The 21,762-nt window shown below is 46.0% G+C and overlaps 1 protein-coding gene across 5 annotated transcripts in view; it reads left to right on the plus strand.

The window, feature by feature from the left end:
- The window catches only part of ARMC2 (armadillo repeat containing 2), a 502,181-nt gene that overhangs the window by 428,749 nt on the left and 51,670 nt on the right, over positions 1 to 21,762 (plus strand). For all 5 annotated transcript variants that reach the window (XM_063917083.1, XM_063917082.1, XM_063917081.1 and 2 more), the window contains 2 exons: positions 770 to 915; positions 10,185 to 10,284. In XM_063917083.1, coding sequence (XP_063773153.1) covers positions 770 to 915; positions 10,185 to 10,284 — 246 coding nt within the window. The remainder of the gene's footprint in view (positions 1 to 769; positions 916 to 10,184; positions 10,285 to 21,762) is intronic.

Raw genomic sequence — 21,762 nt, forward strand, 5'->3', positions numbered from 1 at the left:
TTTTTTTTTTTTTGCAAAAATAATCTTATATGCAATGCATTGCGGACGGTACACACAAGGAGAGTGTCTGATTAATTGATATACCGTATGACACTTGTATATCGTGTGTGACTGAGTCTGTATATAAAGCAGAACAGAACTTGTATTGGAAAACAGCTGCGGCTGCTACATTATAGCGCACAGATATACAAGTGTCAAATTACTCAGCACAGTTTCCTCGTGCATCCTAGTAGCATTGCTTTATGAATAAGATGCATTTTTAGCAAAAAAAGATGCCCGGCATTTAGAAGATTCTCAAGTGACCTGGCGTTCTAAGAGGGGCTGTTTGGCGTGACTGCCGCATTTATGTATCCGGGCACATCTGTAGTTTTTGCCCTCTTAGATGTAAAAAAAATTGAGCAGTAATCAAAGAATCCTTTTGTCAAGATGGATGGAGATATTAACTGTTATTCTGACTAATATGCTGTAATAAGAGACATTCTAATTATTAAGATGAGTAAAACAAAACAAAAGTCTCTTCTGTAGGAAATTACTTTTTCCTAATGAAAATTTTGTTTTTTTAGTATGTTATAATATGTTAGCATAATATATAATCGATAGCGCTTAAGAATATTTTTTAAAAGATTTTGATTAGTTATTAATAAGATTTTAAAATATCATTAACTCAGTGGTTAGGTTTTTGTTTTCTATTTTAATTTGTACCCTCATTACACCTAAAAACTGTTATAATTTAAGGACAAATGAAAAAACTTTGCTTTGATTCATGCAGCTCACTGCAACACTGAGGAACCTTGCTGATCTTACCCAGTCTCGACCCAAATTTCTTGAAAGTAATGCTATAATGGAGTTGTGTGTTCTCTTGGAGAATTACATAGATGATAAGGATGTATGCACCAATGTTTCACGGATACTCAGGTTAGTTTCTCAATTATCCATAAAGAGCTATTACCTGAAAGTGACGACAATCTATTATAGAAGTGGCTTAAATTCTGTCTCCATAGTTGCTCAGTAGAGGCAGGTTTGAGGCTGCGACAAGTGCTTCCCCTCACAGTTCTCATCTGCTGCCCTAACAGTGAGAGGGCACATTACATTATATGGAGGGTAACGTGAGAGGGCACAGCATTAGAGCATAAGGATACAGTGTGGTGTAAGGGACTGGTACCAGTACAGTGTTATGAGACAGACTATTCTTACTGGAGCAGATGCTGCTCTTACCGGGGTCCTCACCAATCTTGGCCAGGCCACCCACCAGGATCCTCGTAGCCAACAGGAGTCTGTACCATGGGCCATTACTAGTACACCACCTGGAAGCCGCTCAGACTGACCACCTCCTCCCAGCACCACAATCCCTGGGTGCAGCATCCCCACAGTAGCAATGTGTACAGTGTAAGTTGTGGTAACCCCTTTCTTTGGTGGAAAAGACAAAGAAAATCATTCATATTACCTCTCTATATTGAATATTTTAGTTTTTAGATTTATCCGGTGATTGTTTTGTTTATTTCCCAATATACTGTATAATAACAAAGATTTGCTGTAGGGAGACATTTTAAATTTACACCCTTCATCTCTGAAAGAATTTTTAGCAGTCTCATTTGTGACAGACTATAATGCTCTAAAGGCTACTAAATATGCACATTAGAGACTGCCTTTATGGGCAAACGTAGGATTTCTATTGGGAGGTTTCCAAATGCTTGATTTCAAACCAAGGGGTAAATTTACTCAAGTGGGAGGTTTTTTTTTTTTTTAGAACTGGTGATGTTGCCCATAGCAACCAATCATATTCAACTTGACATTTACCTAGCTGCTTCTAGAAAATAATAGTTATAGGGGCAGATGTATTAAGCCTGGAGAAGGCATAAAGAAGTGATAAAGCGGTGATAAGTGCAAGGGGATAACACACCAGCCAATCAGGTCATAACTGTCAATTTACATATTGGAGCTGATTGGCTGGTGCACTATCATCTCGCACTTATCACCACTTTATCACTTCTTTATGCCTTCTCCAGGTTAATACATCTGCCCCATAATCTGATTAGTTGCTTTGGGCAACGTCACCAGTTCTAAAAGAAACTCCCACCTTTGTAAATTTACCCCCAAGTGTGGCCAGCTCATGAAGAAAACTTAATTAGGCTTTAACAAACTCATACTCCTTTTACACTTGAGTGTGCATAACCCGTGTTGCTGCTCGGTGTAAAAGGGCCGAGTTGGAATAATCTGGGTGGAGTGACCCGGTATTCCAATTTGGGTAGTTTGCAGGGTTGAACACGTGTTCAACCCGGCAGTCTGTGCAGTGTAAACGGGAGACCCGGCTTCCCATTTACAGTGAATGTACGGGTGGCGCTTGGAGATCATGTGATCTCTCAGTGCCGCCCCCGCCCGTCACGGGCAACGTCACCAGCCCGGCAATATGTCAGGCTGGTGACTGTGGTGGGAAAGGGAGTTGACATGGGTCGCAGCCGGGTAACACCCATGTCAGGCTCCTGGCTGCGTCCCGCACGTTTGGTGTAAAAGCGGTATTAGTAGTCTGCGTCATACAATGTGCACTAGTGTGTAATACTTCATACATAATATAACCAATAGGAGACAGAACTGAGCTTTCTAAGCACACAGTCTCACAACTCATGTTAAGACACCTTTCTCTCCTTGCAAGCAGCTGCTCTCTAGTCTGGTGCACTAATTGCATGCTCAGATCCACACACACAGAAGACATGTTGGGGAAGCTAGGCATACTCAGCAGCTGGGTGGTCTTCAGTTTGCCGACTGTCGGGATCCCGGCGCACAGTATACTGGCGCCGGAATCCCGATAGCCGGCATACCGACACTTTTTCTCCCTCTTGGGGGTCCACGACCCCCCTGGAGGGAGAATAAATATGCGCGCCACCGTGCCCGCAGCGAGCCAGCAAGGGGCTCATTTGTGCTCGCGATGTTCTCTGTATGCCGGCGGTCGGGATCCCGGCGCCGGTATGCTGGTCGCCGGGAGCCCGGCCGCCGGCATACCATACTACACCCCAGCAGCTCTGTTCCCTCCCTTATACTGCTGCATGGTATGGCCACAGCTCTAGTAAAATTATACTATATACTACTCCTAGTCATAATTCTAGCCTTTGACCAAGTCAGGGAAAGGGTTATTTCTGGGCAACTAGACACCACCCTGTCTTTGCCTATGGCCTTTAATAACGATTTCTGTTTCATAACTCAATGTGTCACTTAGTGTCTGCTTACTAAGAATGCTTCCTATTTCTCAAAAACGTGACTAAGGCTTCTTTTAATTTATGAAGTTCCTTTTTGCTTGATCCATAGACTGTGTTGTAATCGTAATAAATAAGGGGTACTGCGCTCAGCTGAAATGTCAGATTCAATAAAAACAGCTAATGGGATGCAATTGCTGTTTAAAAGAAAACCTTTACTTGTTAACTCATAAAATACTGGATAAACATCCTAATACACAAACCTTCTGACCGGTTCTTCCGCGTTCTCGATTCCTGTGTATGTGGTCCAGGGTTGGCCTGTCCCACACGGCACCCCCAGTGGGCCCCACTGTCTGGGCACCCACCTACTCCTCTAGGGATAGGGTTCCAGACTGTGTGAACTTGAATTATACATTATACATAAAGTATGTTACCTTATATTGCACAGAACTATGGTGTATTTTCTACAGTGTATTGCTGTTATTAATCTTGTACATTATCATGCATGCACTAGCAGTGTTTACTGTGTGTGTGTGTGTGTGTGTGTGTGTGTGTGTGTGTGTGTGTGTGTATATGTATGTATATATATATATACATATATATATATATATATATATATATATATATATATATATATAATTAGTCAAGGGACCCAGCTCATGCACTCACTAATGCTTAGGCAAACCAATGTGCTGGCTGGCAAGACAACCTCTGGAGACTGGCTACACCGCTAAATATAAGCCCCTACTACAGCATTCCCCCAGTGGGCCCTTCATGCCCCAGTCCGACACTGGTGTGGTCCGTCACACACTGGCATGGTACCACTGTGACCTCCCGACGTGCCTGGACCTCCGGGTTCTCGAATATTGCGAGATCCCACTAGTGCAGTCCTGTAGCTGGAGTGTCTCACAATATCCAAAAAGTCCTGGCACAACGGGAGGTCACCGTGATACCTGCCAATGTGTGACTGACCCACATTCAGGAACCGGTCAGCAGTATATAACTCCACATTAGGTTTGCCAACATACAGCTATAATACAATTTGATTGTCATATATCTGGGCATGTGCATTTTGATTTGTGATCACACTGTGTGTATTAGGATGTTCATCCAGCATTTTATGAGTTAACAAATGAAGGTTTTCTTTTAAACAGCAATTCCATCCCATTAGCTGTTTTTATTGTATGTAACATTTCCTTATTTAAATAAATATATATTTGTACTTGAATTGTAGTTGATAAATATACTTTCTCTATCGTCCTAAGTGGATGCTGGGGTTCCTGAAAGGACCATGGGGAATAGCGGCTCCGCAGGAGACAGGGCACAAAAAAGTAAAGCTTTACTAGGTCAGGTGGTGTGCACTGGCTCCTCCCCCTATGACCCTCCTCCAGACTCCAGTTAGATTTTGTGCCCGAACGAGAAGGGTGCAATCTAGGTGGCTCTCCTAAAGAGCTGCTTAGAGAAAGTTTAGTTTAGGTTTTTTTCTTTACAGTGAGTCCTGCTGGCAACAGGATCACTGCAACGTGGGACTTAGGGGGAAAGTAGTAAACTCACCTGCATGCAGAGTGGATTTGCTGCTTGGCTACTGGACACCATTAGCTCCAGAGGGATCGAACACAGGCCCAGCCGTGGAGTCCGGTCCCGGAGCCGCGCCGCCGACCCCCTTGCAGATGCTGAAGCGTGAAGAGGTCCGGAAACCGGCGGCTGAAGACTCCTCAGTCTTCATAAGGTAGCGCACAGCACTGCAGCTGTGCGCCATTTTCCTCTCAGCACACTTCACTGGGCAGTCACTGAGGGTGCAGAGCGCTGGGGGGGGGCGCTCTGAGAGGCAAATATAAACCTTATACAAGGCTAAAAATACCTCACATATAGCCCATAGGGGCTATATGGAGATATTTAACCCCTGCCTGACTGGAAAAATAGCGGGAGAAGAACCCGCCGAAAAAGGGGCGGGGCCTATCTCCTCAGCACACGGCGCCATTTTCTGTCACAGCTCCGCTGGTCAGAACGGCTCCCAGGTCTCTCCCCTGCACTGCACTACAGAAACAGGGTAAAACAGAGAGGGGGGGCACATTAATGGCTATATATATATATATATTAAAGCAGCTATAAGGGAGCACTTAATATAAGGATATCCCTTGTATATATAGCGCTTTGTGGTGTGTGCTGGCAGACTCTCCCTCTGTCTCCCCAAAAGGGCTAGTGGGTCCTGTCTTCATTAGAGCATTCCCTGTGAGTTTGCGGTGTGTGTCGGTACGTGGTGTCGACATGTATGAGGACGATATTGGTGTGGAGGCGGAGCAATTGCCAAATATGCAGATGTCACCCCCCAGGGGGTCGACACCAGAATGGATGCCTTTAATTGTGGAATTACGTGATGGTTTATCTTCCCTTAAACAGTCAGTTGAGGACATGAGGCGGCCGGACAATCAATTAATGCCTGTCCAGGCGCCTCAAACACCGTCAGGGGCTGTAAAACGCCCTTTGCCTCAGTCGGTCGACACAGACCCAGACACGGGCACTGATTCCAGTGACGACGGTAGAAATTCAAACGTATTTTCCAGTAGGGCCACACGTTATATGATTTTGGCAATGAAGGAGACGTTACATTTAGCTGATACTACAGATACCGTAAAACAGGGTATTATGTATGGTGTGAAAAAACTACAAACAGTTTTTCCTGAATCAGAAGAATTAAATGACGTGTGTGATGAAGCGTGGGTTGCTCCTGATAAAAAGTTGATAATTTCAAAAAAGTTATTGGCATTATACCCTTTCCCGCCAGAGGTTAGGGCGCGCTGGGAAACACCCCCTAAGGTGGACAAGGCGCTCACACGCTTATCCAAACAAGTGGCGTTACCCTCTCCTGAGACGGCCGCACTTAAGGATCCATCAGATAGAAAGATGGAAGTTATTCAAAAGAATATATACACACATGCAGGTGTTATACTACGACCAGCTATAGCAACTGCCTGGATGTGCAGTGCTGGAGTAGTTTGGTCAGAATCCCTGATTGAAAATATTGATACCCTAGATAGGGACAATGTTTTACTGTCGTTAGAACAAATAAAGGATGCATTTATCTATATGCGTGATGCACAGAGGGATATTTGCACACTGGCATCTCGGGTGAGTGCTATGTCCATTTCAGCCAGAAGAGCCTTATGGACACGACAGTGGACAGGCGATGCGGATTCAAAACGTCACATGGAGGTTTTGCCGTATAAAGGGGAGGAGTTATTTGGAGTTGGTCTATCAGACTTGGTGGCCACGGCTACTGCCGGGAAATCCACTTTTTTACCTCAAGTCACTCCCCAACAGAGAAAGGCACCGACCTTTCAACCGCAGCCTTTTCGCTCCTACAAAAATAAGAGAGCAAAGGGCTTGTCGTACCTGCCACGAGGCAGAGGAAGAGGGAAGAGACACCAACAGGCAGCTCCTTCCCAGGAACAGAAGCCCTCCCCGGCTCCTGCAAAAACCTCAGCATGACGCTGGGGCCTCTCAAGCGGACTCGGGGACAGTGGGGGGCCGTCTCAAAAATTACAGCGCGCAGTGGGCTCACTCGCAGGTAGACCCCTGGATCCTGCAGATAATATCTCAGGGGTACAGGTTGGAATTAGAGACGGATCCTCCTCATCGTTTCCTGAAGTCTGCCTTACCAACCGTCTCTTCCGAAAGGGAGAGGGTGTTGGAAGCCATTCACAAGCTGTACGCTCAGCAGGTGATAGTCAAAGTACCCCTATTACAACAAGGAAAGGGGTATTATTCCACTCTATTTGTGGTACCGAAGCCGGATGGCTCGGTAAGGCCTATTCTAAATCTGAAGTCCTTGAACCTCTACATAAAAAAGTTCAAGTTCAAGATGGAGTCACTCAGAGCAGTGATAGCGAACCTGGAAGAAGGGGACTTTATGGTATCCTTGGACATCAAGGATGCGTATCTACACGTTCCGATTTACCCCGCACACCAGGGGTACCTCAGGTTCATTGTTCAAAACTGTCACTATCAGTTTCAGACGCTGCCGTTCGGATTGTCCACGGCGCCTCGGGTCTTTACCAAGGTAATGGCCGAGATGATGATTCTTCTTCGAAGAAAAGGCGTATTAGTTATCCCATACTTGGACGATCTCCTAATAAGGGCAAGGTCCAGAGAACAGCTGGAGACAGCTTTAGCACTATCTCAAGAGGTGCTAAGACAACACGGGTGGATTCTGAATATTCCAAAATCCCATTTAATCCCGACAACTCGTCTGCTGTTCCTAGGAATGATTCTGGACACGGTTCAGAAAAAGGTTTTCCTTCCAGAGGAAAAAGCCAAGGAGTTATCCGATCTGGTCAGGAACCTCCTAAAACCAGGAAAAGTGTCAGTACATCAATGCACAAGAGTCCTGGGAAAAATGGTGGCTTCTTACGAAGCAATTCCATTCGGCAGATTCCATGCAAGAATATTCCAAAGGGATCTGTTGGACAAATGGTCAGGGTCGCATCTGCAGATGCACCTGCGAATAACCCTGTCACCAAAGACAAGGGTGTCACTTCTGTGGTGGTTGCAGAAGGCTCACCTATTAGAAGGCCGCAGATTCGGCATTCAGGATTGGATCCTGGTGACCACGGACGCCAGCCTGAGAGGCTGGGGAGCAGTCACACAAGGAAGAAACTTCCAGGGAGTATGGACGAGTCTGGAAAAGTCTCTTCACATAAACATTCTGGAACTAAGAGCAATCTACAATGCTCTAAGCCAGGCGGAACTTCTCCTGCAAGGAAAGCCGGTGTTGATTCAGTCGGACAACATCACGGCGGTCGCCCATGTAAACAGGAAGGGCGGCACAAGAAGCAGGAGTGCAATGGCAGAAGCTGCCAAGATTCTTCGCTGGGCGGAGAATCACGTGATAGCACTGTCAGCAGTGTTCATCCCGGGCGTGGACAACTGGGAAGCAGACTTCCTCAGCAGACACGATCTTCATCCGGGAGAGTGGGGTCTACATCCAGAAGTCTTCAACATGTTAATAGACCGTTGGGAAAGACCAATTGTAGACATGATGGCGTCTCGCCTCAACAAGAAACTGGACAAATATTGCGCCAGGTCAAGAGATCCACAGGCAATAGCTGTGGACGCACTGGTAACTCCTTGGGTGTACCAGTCAGTGTATGTGTTTCCTCCTCTGCCGCTCATACCAAAGGTATTGAAGATCATACGGCAAAGAAGAGTAAGAACAATACTAGTGGTTCCGGATTGGCCGAGAAGGACTTGGTATCCGGAACTTCAAGAGATGCTCACGGACGAACCGTGGCCTCTACCTCTGAGAAGGGACCTGCTACAGCAGGGTCCCTGTCTTTTTCAAGACTTACCGCGGCTGCGTTTGACGGCATGGCGGTTGAACGCCAGATCCTAAAAGGGAAAGGCATTCCAGAAGAAGTCATTCCTACCTTGATTAAGGCACGGAAGGAAGTCACCGTGAAACATTATCACCGCATTTGGCGAAAATATGTAGCGTGGTGCGAGGATCGGAGGGTTCCGACGGAGGAATTCCAACTGGGTCGTTTCCTACATTTCCTGCAATCAGGATTATCTATGGGTCTCAAATTGGGATCCATTAAGGTTCAAATTTCGGCCCTGTCAATATTCTTCCAAAAAGAATTGGCCTCTGTCCCTGAGGTCCAGACTTTTGTCAAGGGAGTACTGCATATACAGCCTCCTGTGGTGCCTCCGGTGGCACCGTGGGATCTAAATGTAGTTTTAGATTTCCTCAAATCCCATTGGTTTGAACCATTGAAAAAGGTGGATTTGAAATATCTCACATTGAAAGTGACTATGTTACTAGCCCTGGCCTCTGCCAGGAGAGTATCTGAATTGGCGGCTTTATCTTATAAAAGTCCTTATCTAAACTTCCATTCGGATAGGGCAGAACTGCGGACTCGTCCGCATTTTCTCCCTAAAGTGGTATCAGCATTTCATCTGAACCAACCTATTGTGGTGCCTGCGGCCACTAGCGACTTGGAGGACTCCAAGTTGTTGGACGTTGTCAGAGCCTTAAAAATATACATTGCAAGGACGGCTGGAGTCAGAAAATCTGACTCGCTGTTTATATTGTATGCACCCAACAAGTTGGGCGCACCTGCTTCTAAGCAGTCGATTGCTCGTTGGATTTGTAACACAATTCAACTTGCACATTCTGTGGCAGGCCTGCCACAGCCTAAAACTGTAAAAGCCCACTCCACAAGGAAGGTGGGCTCATCTTGGGCGGCTGCCCGAGGGGTCTCGGCATTACAACTCTGCCGAGCAGCTACGTGGTCGGGGGAGAACACGTTTGTAAAATTTTACAAATTTGATACCCTGGCAAAGGAGGACCTGGAGTTCTCTCATTCGGTGCTGCAGAGTCATCCGCACTCTCCCGCCCGTTTGGGAGCTTTGGTATAATCCCCATGGTCCTTTCAGGAACCCCAGCATCCACTTAGGACGATAGAGAAAATAAGAATTTACTTACCGATAATTCTATTTCTCGGAGTCCGTAGTGGATGCTGGGCGCCCATCCCAAGTGCGGATTATCTGCAATACTTGTACATAGTTATTGTTAACTAATTCGGGTTATTGTTAAGGAGCCATCTTTAAGAGGCCCTTTCTGTTGTCATACTGTTAACTGGGTTTAGATCACAAGTTGTACGGTGTGATTGGTGTGGCTGGTATGAGTCTTACCCGGGATTCAAAATGCCTCCCTTATTGTGTATGCTCGTCCGGGCACAGTACCTAACTGGAGTCTGGAGGAGGGTCATAGGGGGAGGAGCCAGTGCACACCACCTGACCTAGTAAAGCTTTACTTTTTTGTGCCCTGTCTCCTGCGGAGCCGCTATTCCCCATGGTCCTTTCAGGAACCCCAGCATCCACTACGGACTCCGAGAAATAGAATTATCGGTAAGTAAATTCTTATTATTTAATTGCTACAGTGTAACATTATTTAACAGTATTTACCTTATATTTTCACCTTTTCTTGTTTTTCAGCAAACTTTCTCTCTACCATGACTGTTGCATGGCTCTGGCAGATTATTCCATCTGTTACTCTGTATTCTTGTCTATATTGAACAAACATCCCAAGAAACAGGTTAGTTACTTGTCTCTACATGTGAAGCATTAAATCATGATATTCATTTGAAAGATGCAGTGTAAAAGGCTAGTCTCAATATTGACAAATCCATTTGCAGGGCGTCAGCAATTGCGCACACAGGGGGGTGGGGGTTCCGAGTCCCCAGAATGGACCAAAAGTTTTTTCAGAGACTGAGACACTCTTAACTCTATCCCTGTACCAGCCGCCGGCCACCTGCAATCGAAGATGCACGACCACTGCTGGTTCAGTCGCCAGTGCCTTCATGTCAGGTCTTGGTAGCTTCCATACTACCTGATGCAGGAGTGCTAACTGCTGAAACTGCAGAGACTGGGCAGTGTGCAGTGATCAAAGCTCTCCCAGAGAGAGGGAGCATCTGCACTGCCTGGCACCCCGGCACCTAGGGTCACGGAGGAGGTCTACAGCTAGCAGCTGAGCCCACACGTCAAAGGACAAGCTACTATGTATGTGTAAGTATACTAAGTTTGTGTGTGTGATGTATGCTGTGTGTCTCTCACATACATATAATATTTATCTTACGTCCTAGAGGATACTGGGGTACACATTAGTACCATGTGGTATAGACGGGTCCACTAGGAGCCTTGGGCACTTTAAGAATTTGATGGTGTGCGCTGGCTCCTCCCTCTATGCCCCTCCTACCAGACTCAGTTTAGAAAATGTGCCCAGAGGAGCCGGTCACACTTATTTTCCGTTTGTTATTTTCAGGCAGGGCTGATAGGCACCATCCTGCCTGCTTCGTGGGACTTAGAGGGGAGAACGCCCAACTTCCTGAAGAGTTAATGGTCCAGTTTCTCCGCTGACAGGACACTGAGCTCCTGAGGGAGTCATTCGCAAGCCCCACCACAGCGAGTGTACCCTCCCGTAGCACGCCGCCACCCCTAACAGAGCCAGAAGATAGAGTGGTGAGTACAGCGCCGGCGTCCCAGTTAGCGGGTCACCGGTGGGAATGGCGGCACAAGGGTGGGAGCGCAGCGCTGATGGAGGCTGTGCTCCAGGGGGCTCATTGAGGACATACACAGAATGTGTCCCGCTGTGAGGCAGGTGCGCTGAGCCACCAATGAGTACCCAATCTAGCCACATACCTAACAGAGGGTTTTAACCCTCTGTTACTCACAATAAGCCCTCAGGCCAGTATAAAAAAATGCGGGAGGCTGCGCCATTATGAGGGGCGGGGCTTCACTATGAGCGGATCCAGCAGCTCACCAGCGCCATTTTCCCTCTCCAGCTTCAACTGACAGGATTCACAGGGAAGCACAGCTCCTCCAAAAGGATTCCACATCTCCTCAGCGGTACCAGGGAGTCTTAGTAAGGGGGGAGCAGTGTTCATATACTAAGCCTTATTAAGGTACTTAGTTTGCAATCCAGCTGAGTTTAACTTTAGCTAGAAGGGCGAGGTGTTGCTGGCTCTGGCTTCTGTGTCTCCCTGCGGGCTCTGTGTGGGTTAAACTGCATTTTCAGCTCCTGTGTGTGTGTGTGTGTCCCTTCCCGTTGCAATGTCCAGGGACTGTGTTTCCTGCACAGCAGAGTGTCTGTCCTCCCCAGGAGACTCACTACCCTGTACTCAGGATAGTGCACATTCTCAGGCCAGTGGTGCTGAACACCCAAGGTTGGATTCCATTACAGGGATGATATCTAATATTTCTGCTAAATTATCCCATACTGAGAAAGAGATGCAGTTCTTAGGACAGTCTATGGATGACCTGATAAATAGACTCAGTTCCCATACCAGTGTCTCAGGTATCCGCCATTTGCCCACAAAAGCGTACTCTAGCCCAGCTCATGCAGGCTGCTACTGATGACGATACATCAGACCCAGAGGAGGGTGAGGTGGATGCAACTGGGGGGGATGCTGTCCTGTCACAAGGTATAGAAGCTATCAGAAATGTCCTGCACATTCCTGACAGGGTGGCGGAGGTAGAGGAGAAATCTTATTTTAATGTAAAAAAGAAATCCTCAACAACTTTTCCTGCATCTAAGGAATTGAATGCCCTGTTTGAGGAAACTTGGGCTAATCCTGACAAAAAGTTTCAGATCCCTAAGAGATTAATTACTTCCTTTCCCTTTCTTCTGCACGATAGAAAGAAATGGCAAAACCCGCCGATTGTGGACACATCGGTGTCCTAGGTTGTCACGTAAGATAGGCTTACCTGTTCCTGGGGCAGCATCCTTAAAGGATATGGCTGACCGCAAGATTGAGAACACTCTCAAATCGCTATACACTGCTGCGGGTGTGGCCCAGAGACCCACTATTGCTTGTGCATGGATCACTAAGGCCATTGCTAAGTGGTCAGGTAACCTAATCGATTAATTAGATTCCTTACCCAGGGGGGAAATAATTTTACTCCTACAACATATTCAAGACTCTGCCAACTTTATGGTGCAGGTCATAAAGGAAATTGGTTTGCTCAACGCACGCACCACTGCCATGGCAGTGTCAGCACGCAGGGGCTTGTGGCTACGCCAGTGGACTGCGGATTCCAGGAAAGACATAGAAAGCCTACCATTCACAGGTGAGGCCTTTTTTGGAGATGAACTGGATAAGTGGATATCCAAGTCTACGGCGGGTAAGTCTACGTACCTTCCTTCTGTAGCACCCCCAGTTAGGAAACCCTACTCTGCTCCAACTCTGCAGATCTTTCGGACAACGAAATTTAAAAACAATACCAAGGGTTCTTCTACAGCCTTCAAAGGCAATAGAGGTAAACCCAGAAAACCAGCAGCTGCAGGTTCTCAGGAACAGACCTCCAGATCTACTTCCTCAAAGCCTTCAGCATGACTGTGGACTGCACTGCCTGGAGGACAGGCAGGTGGGAGCTCTGTTACGTTATTTCAGTCACATTTGGGCGGCATCTTACCTGGATCCCTGGGTAACTGACCTTATCTTCCAAGGATACAGACTGCAGTTTCAGGAACTCCCACCTCACAGATTCTTCAAATCAGGCTTACCAGCTTCTCCAGAAGCAAGTATGACTTTACAGACAGCCATTGAAAAGCTGGTACTGTCTCAGGTCATTGTCCCAGTTCCACCTCAAGTACAAAACAAGGGTTATTACTCCAACCTGTTTGTGGTTTGAAACTGGACGGTTCGGTAAGGCCCATTTTAAACCTCAAATCACTGAACTCGTACTTGCGGGTGTTAAAGTTCAAGATGGAGTCTCTGAGAGCGGTGATCTCATGTCTGGAGGAAGGGGAATTTCTGATGTCTCTGGACATCAAGGATGTGTACCTTCATATTCCTATTTGGCCACCTCATCAGGCTTATCTATGGTTTGCACTACAGGACTGTCACTACCAGTTCCAGGCACTGCCATTTGGCCTCTCCTCGCACCGAGGGTATTTACCAAGGTAATGGCAGAGATGGTGTCTCTCCTCCGCAAGCAGGGAGTGAACATAATACCGTACCTGGACGACCTACTGATAAAAGCACCATCCAGGGAGAGGTTGTTGGACAGCATTGTCCTCTCAACCCGGCTACTCCAGGATCACGAGTGGATTCTGAACCTACCAAAATCCCACCTGGAACCCACACGGAGGCTACTGTTCCTGGGGATGATGCTGGATATGGAGGAACAGAAAGTATTGCTTCCATTGGAAAAGGCATTGTAATCCAGTTGATGGTGCGCGATGTTCTAAAACCAGCCCGGATATCGGTGCATCTATGCATTCGCCTTCTGGGGAAGATGGATGGTTTCACGCAAGGCCCTTCCAGCTGGATCTGTTGGACAAATGATCCGAATCGCATCTCCACATGCACCAGAGGATACGTCTGTCGCCAAAAGCCAGGATTTCTCTTCTGTGGTGGCTTCAGACTTCTCACCTGACTGAGGGCCGAAGGTTCGGATTCAAAATTGGATTCTGCTCACAACAGACGCAAGCCTCAGAGGTTGGGGAGCGGTCACCCAGGGGGAAAGATTCCAAGGAAAATGGTCAAGTCAGGAAGCCATTCTTCCGATCAACATTCTGGAACTAAGGGCCATATACAACACCCTTCGCATCTTTTTCAAGATCACGCCATTCAGGTTCAGTCGGACAATGTGACGGCAGTAACGTACATAAACCAACAGGACGGAATGAAGAGCAAAGCCGCAATGGCAGAGATAACACGAATCCTCCTCTGGGCAGAAAGACACGCGGTGGCGCTGTCTGCAATCTTCATTCCGGGAGTAGACAACTGGGAAGCGGACTTTCTCAGCATACACGACCTCCAACCGGGAGAGTGGGGCCTTCACCCGCAGGTGTTCGAGTCCTTAACTCATTGGTGGGGAATTCTACAAATAGACATGATGGCCTCTCGTCTCAACAAGAATCTAAAGCGGTATTGTTCCAGGTCGAGGGACCCACAAGCAGTGGTGGTGGACGCTCTGGTGACTCCATGGGTCTACCAGATGGTTTACGTGTTTCCACCTCTTCCATTGATCCCAAGAATTCTCAGACGAATAAAAAGGGAAAAGGTCCAAGCAATTCTCATTGCTCCGGATTGGCCAAGAAGGGCCTGGTACGCGGATCTACTGGAGATGCTCCTAGAGGACCCGTGGCCTCTGCCTCTTCGAGAGGATCTTCTACAACAGGGGCCGTTCATCTATCAAGACTTAACACAGCTACGTTTGACGGCATGGAAGTTGAACGTCAGATTCTAGCCCAGAAATGCATTCCAGACAGGGTTATTCCAACCCTGATCCAAGCCAGGAAAGGGGTAACGTCTAAACATTACCACCATATTTGGAAAAAATATGTTTCGTGGTGTGAACAGAGGAAATTTCCTGCAGTGGAATTTCAACTGGTACGTTTTCTCCTTTTTCTGCAGTCAAGGTGTGGATGTGGGCCTACGGTTGGGCTCCTTGAAAGTCCAGATTTCGGCCTTGTCCATTTTCTTCCAGAAACAATTGGCTTCCCTACCTGAGGTTCAGACGTTCTTGAAGGGTGTTCTGCACATCCAACCGCCCTTTGTGCCTCCCACGGCACCTTGGGATCTTAACGTGGTGTTGCATTTTATGCAATCTGAATGGTTTGATCGTTTACAGGAGGTTGATGTAAAGTTTCTTACGTAGAAGACAGTCACGTTGTTGGCCTTGACGCGTGTCGGAATTGGGGGTGTTGTCTCACAAGAGCCGCTATTTGATTTTTCATGAAGATAGAGCTGAACTCAGAACTTGTCAGCAATTTCTTCCTAAGATAGTGTCTGTGTTTCATATCAACCAACCTATTGTGGTTCCGGTGCTCACTACCACCTCTGCTACCTCAAAGTTTTTGGATGTTGTGAGGGCTTTGAGGATCTATGTAAAGCCGACAGCTCGTCACAGAAAATCGGACTCGCTGTTTGTTCTCTATGATCCCAAGAAAATTGGGTGTCCTGCTTCAAAACAGTCTTGCTCGCTGGATCAGGTGTACTATCCAGCAGGCTTATTCTACAACAGGATTGCCGATTCCTAAAGTACAGGCCCACTCTACTAGGTTGGTGGGTTCTTCCTGGGCCGCTGCCCGGGGTGTCTCGGCTTTACAGCTCTGCCGAGCAGCTACTTGGTCGGGTTCGAACACGTTTGCAAAGTTCTACAAGTTCGATACTTTGACCAAACTGAAGGTCCTCAGAGGCCAATCAGTTCTGCAGGAACCTCGGCATTCTCCCACCTGGTTTGGGAGCTTTGGTACATCCCCATGGTACTAATGTGGACCCCAGTATCCTCTAGGACGTAAGAGAAAATAGGATTTTAATTACCTACCGGTAAATCCTTTTCTCGTAGTCCGTAGAGTATACTGGGCGCCCGCCCAGTGCTTCGTTTATTCCTGCACTGTTACTTCGTTAAGTAATGTTGTTGGTTCAGCTGTTGCTGTTCCTGTTCAGGTTTGGTTAGCATCGCTTTCCCCTTTTGGGTGTGCTGGTTCGAATCTCACCACTGTTCTGCCACATCCTTCCTCAGGATATGTCCGTCTCCTCGGGGCACAGTTTCTAGACAGAGTCTGGTAGGAGGAGCATAGAGGGAAGAGCCAGTGCACACTATTGATTTCTTAAAGTGCCCATGGCGCCTAGTTGACCCGTCTATACCACATGCTACTAATGTGGACCCCAGTATCCTGGAGTACGAGAAAAGGATTTACCGGTAGGTAATCAAAATCCTATGTTATATAGTTATGGTCGTCTGGAACTGTGGATAGGGTGCCTGATGCCGGGGTGCGACCCTTACTGGTAAATCCTCTATGGGACATAGCATTCTCCGCCGTTAGGGCAAGCGGTTTCATCTGATGAAACCGCTTGCCCTAACGGCGGAGAAACGCGTAAGGAGGGCATTTTTGCTGGGATTCTACTGCCCATAGTCCAACCATCTCCCTTGTGATTGCACGGCGGGCCGACGAGCCGTTCTGATTGGGGACACAGCTGAAGCGGTGCCTGGCTAAGGAGGTCCGCTCCCCTTACAAGTGAAGCTAAAGCCGTGACAGCCGTGAACAACCGTGACAGCCGTGAGTAACAAGCTCTCCATATTACGGCTGCAAAAACTAGGGGTCGTAGCATACCGCTGTGGTTATTCAGGCAGCCACAGCGCTCTCCCCCGTGCTTGGATACAAATTTAAGTGGTACCACAGAGACTGTAAAAAACTGTTACATAAAGGGATTTGGTGTCCATTGGAGCACTGAGACACAAGTCTGTTACAAACAGTCAGTTGGACTGGTACATATATAGCCTTTTGAGATGGCTTTTTAAGGAGATATGGACATGGGCTTGAATCAAATTGCACAATTTTAAAGTATTTTTATTTTGTCTTATGAATGTATTTAAATAAAACTACTATTAAGTAATTGAATGACATTTTTTCTGCGCTCCTATAAATTCTTTTTTGTAATTCTGTTTTGTAGTGGGTGGAACAGCACCGCCAGTAGGAGCTGCAGAGATTTGTTATTTATTGAAGTGGTATATGTGTATAGATTTTTTGGTGGATTAATAAGCGCTGTGTTTTTATTTTTATTAATGCCAGAAAAAACGCAGGTGTGGTTGGGCGTTCGCTGGGTGGGTGTATGATGTCAAATCCGGGCACGAATAGGCTGAAGTGATCGCAAGCACTGAGTAGGTTCAGAGCTACTCTGAAACTGCACAAACTGTTTTTGTAGAGCTCGGCTGCACATGCGTTCGCACTTCTGCTAAGCTAAAATACACTCACCAGTGGGCGGCGGCATAGCGTTTGCACGGCTGCTAAAAACTGCTAGCGAGCGATCAACTCGGAATGACCCCCCTGGTCCTGACAGGTTTGTGCCCCATTATTACAAAAAAATGGCTGTAATATTAGTACCCCATTTGACCCTTTTTTTTTTTTTTTTAATGGGATTCTGGATCGGACATCTTTTGATAGATCAATAACCTTGGCAGACATCGTGGTGATTTCAAAGCCAGGACGTGTTCCAGCCTATTGTGAAAATTATAGACCAATCTCCCTCTTTAATGTCGACCTCAAAATATATGCCAACATTTTGGCGAATAGGCTTAGCCCACTACTCCCTTCTTTAATCCATACTGATATTTATTCCTGATCATCAGGCCTCGGATAACACCCAACGAACAATAAACCTAAAGCATGCTGTTCATGCCCAGAAAACCCCTCCCTTGGTCCTCACTCTTGTTGCAGAATAACGTTTGACCGCATCTCATGGCCCTTCATGTTATGTGTTCTTCATCAGATGGGTTTAGTTGGTACATTTTTTGACTGGATTAGAGTTTAGAATTGTAATCCCAAAGCCACGGTCTCTTCCAATGGTGTGCGCTCTTTGCCATTCTGAATCTCTAATGGGACCAAACAGGGATGCTCCTTCTCTCCCCGTATATTTGTCCCAGCATTCAGTTTGCACCTGTGGCCAGGCTCTACTGCAGATACAGAGTAGAGACGATTCAGCTGCTGACTTGAAGCGTGATTATGCACCACCCTTCATTTGAACTGTTAACACTACCACTGTGGCACCCTGCCTTCCATCACCTGATACAGGAGTGTAGCTAGAACTTTGTGAGCCTCATAGCAAAAAAAATCTAAGGGCCCCCCTCCCTTGCTAGGCAACCCTGGCACCTCTGCCCTCCCCTTGCCATGCAGACTTATCACACCAGCCCCCTCCCCCTTCCTTACTGGGTACACCTATCACCTGTTCCCCATCTTGCCACCCTCTCTTACTGGGTACACCTATTACCTGTTCCCCATCTTGACACCCCCCTCCTACTGGGCACACCTAGCACCTGTTCCCCATCTTGCCACCACCTCCCCCCACTTACTGGGCACACCTAGCACCTGTCCCCCATCATGCTACCCCCTCCTCTCACTGGGCACACCTTGCACCTGTTCACCATCTTGCCACCCCCCCTCCCCACCCCCCTCTCTTACTGGGCACACCTAGCACCTGCACGACCCCCTCCTTACTGGGTATACTTTGCACCTGCCTTCCCCCCCCCCCATCTTGCCACCCCCTCCTCTTACTGGGTACACCTAGCACCTGTTCCGCATCTTGCCACCAACCCCCCCCCCCCCCCCCGCCCCCTACTGGGTACACCTGGCACCTGTTCATCATGTTGCTACCCCCCCTCCCCTCTTACTGGGCACACCTAGCACCTTCTCCCTATCTTTTGCTGGGTATACCTTGCACCTGTTCCCCATCTTGCCATCCCCCCCCCTCCCTTAATGGGCACACCTATAGTAACATAGTGTCTGAGGTTGAAAAAAGACAATTTGTTAATCGAGTTCAACCTGTTAGTGATCTCCTACACTATAATATTTTAAAAAGAAGTAATTTTAACTGTGGTGAATGTTTAGCCGTTATGTCTATTCTTTTTTCTTTTTTTTTTACTATTGTGTATGATTTACTCACCATAACCCTGTATATCCTTATCCAATAGGAATTTATCTTGCCCATTCTTAAAAGCAATGACCGAGTCGGCCATTACTACTCTCTCAGTTAGTGAATTCCAAATACGTATTGTCCTTACTGAAACCTTTGTGTCTCTGTGTGCGTAATCTCTTCTCCTCTAACCTAAGTGGGTGTCCATGTGTCCTTTGTGTTGATCTTACCAAAAACAAATTCCCTGATAGCTCTGTGTATTGTTCCCTTATATATTTGTAAATGTTAATCATGTCCCCTCTTAATTACCTTTATTCCAATGTAACAATGCCTAGCCTAGCAAGCCTTTCCTCATATTCGAGCGTCTCCATCCCCTTAATCAATTTGGTCGCCCGTCTCTGAACCTTTTCTAGTTTCAGGATATCCTTCTTGTAGTATGGTGACCATAATTGTGCACAGTATTCAAGATGTGGTCTCACTAGTGATTTATATAATGGGAATATAACCGTCTCATCCCTTGCAACAATTCCCCGCTTTATGCATGCGAATACCTTGTTTGCCTTATTTGCTGCATTCCTACTTTGGGTACTACTGCTAAGTTTGTTATCTATGTGAACACCTACATTTTTTTCCAGTACAGAATCCCCTTGTTTTTCCCCATTTACTATGTAGGTATTATTTTTGTTCCATTTTGCTGCCCATGCTTCCAGTTTAAATAAGTCGTTCTGAAGAGACTCGGCATCTGCCTCCGAATTTATAACCTTACACAGTTTGGTATTGTCTGCAAAAATTTACATCATGCTCTCTAGACCTACTTCTAGATCATTTTATGAAAATACCAATAGTGGTCCATGTACAGACCCTTGCGGCACACCACTTAGTACTTCAATCCATTCCAAAAAAGTTCCATTTGCCACTACTCGTTGCCCCCTATTATCCAACTAGTTTCTAAACCAAGTGCATATTGTGCTTCCTAGCCCCAGTTCTCTTAATTTCTAGATAAGTCTCATGTGAGGTATGGTATCGAAAGCTTTAGCAAAGTCTAAAAAGATTACATCCACCTCTTTACCCTGATCTAGGTTCTCACTTAACTGTTTCGTAAAAGCCTATTAAGTTAATGTGATATGATCTATCCTTCACAAATCCATGTTGATTCCTATTAATAACCTTATTGGCTTCAAGGAACTCCCATATTCTATCCCTTTAAAATACCTTCCAGTACTTTCCCCACTATAGATGTAAGACTTACTGGTCTATAATTACCTGGTTCAGATTTACTTCCCTTTTTAAATATTGGCACTACTTCCGCTATACACCAGTCTTTGGGAACCATGCCTGATGTAAGTGAGTCATTGAAAATCCAATATAGGGGTCTTGCTAGTTTGGAGTGTAGCTCCATGAGAACCCTTGGGTGAATTCCGTCAGGACAAGGTGACCTATTAATCTTAATTTTTTTTTTAATCGGTCACAGACTACTTTCTTACTTAAATAAGCATTTATTAGTGGGACATTATCATGCTGAGGTCATGAATTAATCCCTCCATCTGGTCCTCTCTTGTGAATACAGATGAGAAAAACTTGTTTAATTTTTTTCCGCTATGTCATTATCGTCTTTGATTATGACGCCAACTTGCCTTTTAAAGGGCCTATGCTCTCCTTCTTTAATCTTTTGCTGTTGATGTATTTAAAAAACTTTTTGGGGTTTGATTTACTTTCCTTTGCTATTAGCTTTTCCGTATCTATTTTAGACGCTCTGATTTCTTTTTTGCATTTTTTGTTGCAATCCTTATAGTACTGGAATGATTCCGCCTCCCCATCTGATTTATACTTTTTGAATGCTCGCCTCTTTTTGGCCATTAGTTCCCTAATCTTTTTGTTAAGCCACATTGGTTTGGAATTATTACTTTTTATTTTGCTGCCTATAGGAATAAATTTACGAGTATAACTAGAGAGCAATGTTTTTAATACCTCCCATATCTCTGTAGTATTCTTGCCTAGAAACATTTACCAGTCAATGTAACTTAAAGCTTCCCTCATCATGGCAAAGTTGGCTTTGCTAAAGTTTAGAGTTGTAGTTGAGCCTATATAGGGCTGCTTGTGAAAACTGATATTGAAAGTTGCCATATTGTAGTCGCTGTTTCCCATGGGCTCCACTACTTTCATATTTGACATCATTTCCCCATTGTTTAATACTAGGTCTAAGATTGCATTGTACCTAGTTGGTTCCTCGATTAGTTGAAGTAAGTAGTGATCATTTAGTGTGTTTAAAAACCTATTACCTCTAGCAGTATCACATGAAACATTTGTCCAATCAATCTCTGGATAGTTACAATCTCCCAACACTATTACATCTCTTGATCCTGACACTTTTTTTATTTGCTTCAGTAACAATTCCTCATCAGACACATAAATATCAGTCGGCTTGTAACATATCCCTATTAGTAGCTTTTTAGTTCCCTTTCCCCTGCATGCAATTTCTACCCATAAAGTCGCCACAATATTTACAGTCCCCTAGTGAATGTTTTCCCGTATATCAGGTTTTAAAAGCAGCTTTACATAAAGACATACCCCTCCACCCCGTTTATTTAATCTGTCTTTCCTGAACAGCGTATAACCCTCCAGATTACTGTCCAATCATGAGATTCGTCCCACCA

The sequence above is a fragment of the Pseudophryne corroboree genome, chromosome 4, assembly GCF_028390025.1.
Source record: "Pseudophryne corroboree isolate aPseCor3 chromosome 4, aPseCor3.hap2, whole genome shotgun sequence".
NCBI classification, from domain to species: Eukaryota; Metazoa; Chordata; class Amphibia; order Anura; family Myobatrachidae; genus Pseudophryne; species Pseudophryne corroboree.